General features: G+C 38.7%; 1 protein-coding gene across 1 annotated transcript; it reads right to left on the bottom strand.

Moving 5' to 3' along the window:
- Nucleotides 1–1,655: 1,655 nt before the first annotated feature.
- On the bottom strand, nt 1,656–6,459 carry LOC106368579 (chaperone protein ClpB4, mitochondrial-like). The gene is made up of 9 exons (XM_013808579.3): nt 5,184–6,459; nt 4,657–5,113; nt 4,379–4,574; nt 4,244–4,298; nt 3,993–4,143; nt 3,542–3,850; nt 3,189–3,454; nt 2,173–3,102; nt 1,656–2,099 (listed from the first exon to the last, which is right to left on the bottom strand). Exons 1-9 carry the CDS (start codon nt 5,460–5,462, stop codon nt 1,818–1,820), a joined length of 2,925 nt encoding a protein of 974 aa, XP_013664033.2. The 5' UTR covers nt 5,463–6,459; the 3' UTR covers nt 1,656–1,817.
- Between the last annotated feature and the right edge of the window lie 614 nt (nt 6,460–7,073).

The raw sequence follows: 7,073 nt of genomic DNA, 5'->3' as shown, positions 1-7,073 counted from the left end.
AAAAGATGGTAGACTAAATTGAAAGTTGAAAATTCAATTGTTTAAGAGGCTAAGCCAGATGTATCAGATTGTTTCCCCATTAAAAGACACGACTGACATTTCAAAGTCACTAACTAGTTAGTAAGCTAAACTATCATTAATGAGAGTGTTATTCGCTCAATTAATGACCAGACAATAGAATTACTAAGAGAACTATAAAAAATAAACAAAGATTTCAATGTCGGAGGCTATTAAACAGAAGGGATCCGATTCAATTCTAGCGATATGAGAATGTGTTTAATTTAATTTATTAAATCGTTTCTCCGATTTGATTTTGATTTGATTTTGTTAGATTTCTCAAGTTCATCTCATAAAAATCCACTATATATTATTTGAGAAGCAATGCAACATTTTTTGTATCCACGTGTCATTACTAAAATGATTTTTAGAATCCATAGAAAAATAGGTTGGTCCACCTAAATATATAATAATTTTTTTATTAAACCACAATAAATACATTATTAATGTGCTTCATTATTTCCTTAAATAAGATTACGGAATTGCCTAATGTGGCTAAAGTATATATGACAATTAATGATTTTGAATAATAAAAATTTGATAAAAATAAGTGTGTATTATAATTATATTTGTTTAATTTTAAACTATTAAAATAAATTAAACAATCATAGTAACCATATAATAAAAATTTAAAAAAAAATATATTTATATTATATTTTGAATTTTTAAAAACGAGTATGAATTACTGAAACTGTTAAAAGTTTCACATTCAAATTTTGTGATCTATGATTTAAAATTTTTGTTATGACATGATACAAATAATTAAAAAATAATATAAGTTGAAAGTCTCATTTAATAAGTATCAAAAATAAAAGATATATAAATATATGTATCATTTTAAATTAAACTATATACTATATAAAAATATATAAATATCTTAATTTTGAAATTTACTTTGAACATTTTTTTGATAAAAAAAATTGAAAAAATATTGATAACTTAATTTTTTAAAATATTATAAATTACTTAAACTATTAATCTCATAGTGAAAATTTTGTTATCACTAGTTTAGACGTTTTGCTATAACAGATACAAATGATAAAAAAAAATATGAGCAAAAAGTATCATCTAATAAACATTAATATTAAAATATACTATATATATATGTTACTATCATTTTAATTTAATTATATCATATTAAATAGAAAAAATATTTTTTTGATTTATAAAATTTATTTATATGTTTGCACCAATTTAATTATATAAGTAGTAGATAATGACTTTTTAATTATTCAATATATATTTATTATTTCATAATATGTTATAAACATATAACATATAAAATAATTTATATATATAATGTTCATTCCGCGAAAGACGCGAGTCTTAAACCTAGTTAGATTAGTAAGAACATTTCTTTTGAAAATATATAAGAAAATGTCCTCAAAACTAAATTAAAAATAAAGTGAAAATCGGTTTTAGGAGAAAGTTATGAAAACCCAACAAACACTTGTCAATTATAGATTAAAAATTATTTCAATACTTAGTTGTAAAAACAGTTTCTGTTAGAATATCAATTTCTTTTGTAATGAAAAGCTCTTCGGAGTTCTCGCCAACGAACTCTCCATGAATTATCATAACACGTTACTCACTGCTCCTGGTGTTAATTCAAAATGCTTATGGACAAAGAAGTAGGTCTGTTGCTTCTGTCGGCAGGAGATAAAACTTTTAAACATCATCCATCCGCACGTGTCAGAAAACAGAGCTGAATCTACAGAACATAGAACAAAAAGTTACAAAAACGCTTGTTTATAGTATAATCAAGCTGCCATTTCTTCGATAGGAGCATTGTTCTCGAGCTTCTTGATGACCAATTTGTTGCTTGTCTGGTCAACATCGAGGAGGATAGTGTCTTCCTCTGCAAAATCCCCTTTCAAAACTTCAACGGCGATCTCATTCTCTACCATCTGTTGGATCACTCTCTTAACAGGCCTTGCCCCATAGTTGGGATCAAACCCAAGCTGAGAAAGAAGATCCACTGCTTCTTTTGTGTACTGAAGCTTTATTTTCTTCTGTTCCATCCTGTTCTTCACTCGTTCCAGCTACACCACATGGTTACAATACATCAAATACCAAACCAAATTGGGGTGTATACAAGTTAATAATTATAATTACCTGCAACTCAACGATTTTGGAGATTTCCTTCGAATCTAGCGGCTGAAAGACTATGTACTCATCGATCCTGTTCATGAACTCTGGCCTGAAAGTTTGTCTTGCCAAGTCCACAACCTGCCGCTTCATCAACTCATACACTGCTTCTTTGCCGTCTTCACTGTTTCCGAGAGTCTCGAGTATGTGGTGGGATCCTATATTAGAGGTCATAATCACAACACAGTTTGTGAAACTCACTCTCCTCCCTTGAGAATCAGTTATCCTTCCATCGTCGAGAAGCTGCAGCAGGATGTTGAAGACATCAGGATGGGCTTTCTCGATCTCATCGAACAAAACCACTGAGTAGGGTCTTCTACGAACAGCTTCAGTCAACTGTCCACCTTCTTCATAACCGACATAGCCAGGTGGTGCACCAACGAGCCGCGAGACTGAGAATTTTTCCATGTACTCGCTCATGTCGATCCTCACGATTGCGTTCTCAGTGTTAAAAAGGTATCCGGCCAGAGCTTTGGCGAGCTCGGTTTTGCCAACACCTGTGGGACCCATGAACATGAAGCTGGCTATTGGACGGTTAGGATCAGAGAGACCGGCCCTTGAACGCCGGATAGCATCTGATACTGATTTTACAGCCATGTCTTGACCAACAACTCTCTTGTGGAGCACTTGTTCCAGCATGACCAGCTTCTCTCTCTCTGACTGCTGAAGATTCGACAGTGGAATACCGGTCCACTTGCTTACTACCTCTGCTATGTCAAGATCGGTTACCTCTTCCCGGAGTAATGACTGTCCAGACTCTCTGAACTTGGTGAGGTTTTTCTCAGCTTCTTCTAATTGGCGTTGAAGGGACATAAGTGTTCCATACTTAAGCTCAGCAGCACGTTGTAGGTCGTATTCACGTTCAGCAGATTCAATTTCCAGATTCACACGATCGATCTATAAAAACATAAAACAAGTTTAGAAGGACATTAAGCAAACCACTAAAATTAATCAAATCACAGCGAGGAGCAAAGATTTTTTACCTCTTCTTTAAAAGAACGTATTCTAGTCATGAGAGACTTTTCTTGCTCCCATTGGTCACTGAGTTCTTTCTGTTTTTCTTTGAGAGCGGTCAAATCATTCTCAATCTTATGAAGGCGTTCTTTTGAGGCTTTGTCAGTATCGTTTTTCAAAGAAAGCTTCTCCATCTCCAGTTTGATCACAGCTCTGTCTATTTCGTCGAGTTCGGTTGGTTTAGAAGTGATCTCCATCTTCAGCTTTGCAGCAGCTTCGTCAACAAGATCAATAGCTGAAACAAAAACAATCAACCATCCATCTTTAAGAAACCAATGCTGGCTCTCAGAGTGATTTTTAACAAGGTGCAAGTTGTTCATACCTTTGTCTGGCAGGAAGCGTTCAGTGATGTAGCGGTCTGACAGAACCGCTGCTGAAACAAGGGAACCATCTGATATTTTAACACCATGGTGTAACTCGTAACGCTCTCTTAACCCACGAAGAATCGAAATGGTGTCTTCAACAGATGGTTGGCCACATAACACTTGTTGAAACCTACGTTCCAAAGCTGGGTCTTTCTCGATGTATTTGCGGTATTCAGTCAGTGTAGTTGCACCAATGCATCTCAGTTCACCTCTTCCAAGCATTGGTTTCAAGAGGTTGCTCGCATCCATTGCTCCACCGGTAGCTCCTACACAAGCGCAACAATATCAACAACTCCATTCATTAGTTTCATTCAACAACGCATCACTATCTTTTGACAAGTAGAAAGCAAGCTTATTATGTATCTAATCTAACAATCTTTATAGTTGGTGGTTAAAAATAAAAGGTACCTGCACCAACAACAGTGTGAATTTCATCAATGAACAAGATTGTCTGTCCATTGGAAGCAGTGACTTCCTTCAGTACTGCTTTCAACCGTTCCTCAAAATCTCCTCGAAACTTGGCACCAGCAAGCAGCGAACCCATGTCAAGAGATATTAACTACATGACAAACCAACCAAGCCAAGAACACTGTTAAAATCTTCATCTGGTTCATAGAGAAGAGAAAAGGTAAACAAACTAAAGAGAAATCGGGGCAAACCTTCCTATTCATAAGAGGTTCAGGGACATCCCCTCGTACAATTCGCTGCGCCAACCTGAGGAAGTTAAAAAAAATCTCTCAGTAAAAGTCGTCAGAAGAGAGAGTAAAAGCATAAGTGAAAAACGGCTTACTTACCCTTCAGCGATTGCAGTTTTGCCAACACCAGGCTCACCGATGATAACAGGATTGTTTTTCGTCCTCCTGCACAATATCTGGATGCACCGCCGAATCTCATCATCCCTCCCAATGACAGGATCCAGTTTCCCTCGTCTGGCCATCTCAGTTAAATCATTCCCATACTTTTCAAGCGCATCATACTTTCCTTCAGGATCTACATGTGCAGGGTAACAAAAACGTTCAATGACGATGATGATACTATCTTTTTGTCACACGCCTTACAAGTATTAACTTACTTTGATCAGTAACTCGTTGACTACCGCGGACCTCTTTAACAACTTCCTTCAAGGCCTCCTCTTTAAGTTTCAGGTTCTTAAAAAACTCTTGCCCAAACCTTTTGTCCGAATAAAACGCCAGCAGAAGGTGTTCAACAGACACATAATCATCTTGAAACTCCTTCTTATACCTCTCCGCGTTTTGCAACACAGTACTGAGAGACGACCCTAGCACCTGACCACTGGTATCACCAGTAACCTTAGGCTGTGTGGAGATGAATGCGTCAGTAGCCTGGAGAACAGAGCTATTGTCGATCCCAGCCTTAGCGAATATCCTCCTGGCGAGACCGTCTTTCTGCTCCAAGAGAGCTTTCATCAAATGCTCAGACTCCACGATCTGCTGCTTAGAGACGCGAGCCGCGTCGAAGGCGTTGAGAATCCCTTCCCAAGCCATCTCCGTATACGAGTTCTGATTAGTCTACACAAAGACAAAATCATTCGAAAAGATTCAAACTTTCTCAAAATCAAATCGACGGGAAACACGAAACCTGAGCTGCGGTGGCGGAGAAGCGGCGCGGAGAAAGGAATTGGAAAGAGAGAGGTAGCAGTTGTCGGCCATGAGTGATCGAGTTTGCGGCGTTTCCGGGAGCTCCGATGAGGGAATTTGGCCGGAGAAGAGAGGAGGTGGGAGAGGAACGCGATGTGAAGTGGTGAGCAGAGGCGGCGGAGATAGCGCGAGAGCGGAGGAGGAGAGAGGGTGTGGAGAAAGCGTTATAGGCTCTGATGGCTGCAGAAGCGGTGGACTTGGATAGTCTCCTGGACGCCATGAGAGGTTGCTGAAGAAGCAACTAGCGAGGGCGACGAACGTGTAGAAGGGGTTTTATCGAAAGGCGACGGAGATTTTCGCTGGGAGAAGATTATATGAGTTTTGATTTTTTTTTTGGGGGATGCTTGGAGAAGAGGCAAAGAAGAAGTGTGTAGAAGTATTCTTTCCATCTCGAACCTTCTTTTTTTTTTGTCATCTTTGAATTTCATTCAACTTAAACGGAAGTACCATCATTACAAGCCAACAGTCGACAAGAGTCGCAACTCTTCCGAAGACCAAAGCCGAGAGTTCACAAATCGAACATCCCAGAGACCCAAGTTAAAAAAACATAAATAAAACCATTACTCTAGAGACTACTACAAACAAAGGATTATGACTTGAAATACTTAATGATCAAGGAAACTCAAACCGAATACCATAACAGCACCAGGTCGCCAATCATGACCAAGAACCTGAAGACGCACGAGTTGAACTCAGAAACAGAGACTTGAGAAGACCACAATCCATCACAGGTCACAACCACAGCCTCACGAGAAACAACACCGGCGGAAACAATCAACAACCGAGGCGCAAATAGAGCCAATAACAACCACTACCGCGTCTGCAATAAGACCACGGACAACCCAAGAGAGGAAAGGCACAAGGTTGAACCTTGAAACTCCAAGTGGGGAAAACGTCTAAAAGGATCAGCAGCTCTTGCACGCGGACCCTCGTGTACCCAAACTCAACCATCTACAAAGCAAGAGAGTGGTCACGTCCTCGCAAGAGAAGAGCCGAAGATCGAACCCATTGCTTCGTCTTGATACCTCACACCATGCAGAGGAAGCAAGTAGATGCCTACACAACAGATTGCCATCCAAGAGACGAACCCAACAAAAAGACCTTGACAAACACAGATTACCAACGACTCACGAGAACGAAGAGAAGCTGGAGCACACCTGATCAAAAGCTACGACCAAAGAAGGAAGAGCGGCTTAAAGACACCAAGTCCGGAACATATAGTGATGTGCCATGGAGTAGCGCACCGGGCAAAACAGACATGCATGGTTTGATCATTGGAAGCAGTAATGATATATGTTCATTGTTTGACTCATATCTACTAAACCACGAGGCTTCTACACATGAAATCACTTGGAGAATGTTATCAACTCAATTACGGAGCTCCTAGAAGAAAAATCAGATCAAACGGAGTTCATATGTGATAGTTATGCTATTTACAAATCAAGTGATCTTTAGTTCTCGCGAATTCAGACCACCCGAGAAGCTCGAAATGGCTAACCTTCTTTCTGATGAACCAACGGCCAATTCAATCATGACAAAGGTGATTATTCATGTTCTAAATGTCCAAGAAAGCATTGGGCTTGATGGTTTTCAAAAAGATTCAAAAACGAGCTTGTTTGGCCCAAATGGAGAAACTGATAAAATATTGGCTAAGGGAAAAGATGGATTTCGACCAGACCTCAAAGGGACATGTCTTGGCCCATATCAGGAGTATATTCTTCACCTTTCAAAGTCCTGGTCGTGGCTATATGAAGAAGTAGTCCAAGTTTCGGTCAAAGACTTTATTTAGTCAAGTCTTTGTTTCTATTTCCAATGTCTTGTTTTTAGCACA

The sequence above is a fragment of the Brassica napus genome, chromosome A9 (assembly GCF_020379485.1).
Source record: "Brassica napus cultivar Da-Ae chromosome A9, Da-Ae, whole genome shotgun sequence".
Lineage (NCBI taxonomy): Eukaryota > Viridiplantae > Streptophyta > Magnoliopsida > Brassicales > Brassicaceae > Brassica > Brassica napus.
Note: the sequence above shows the minus strand (reverse complement) of the source record. Positions and strands in the feature narration are given on the sequence as shown.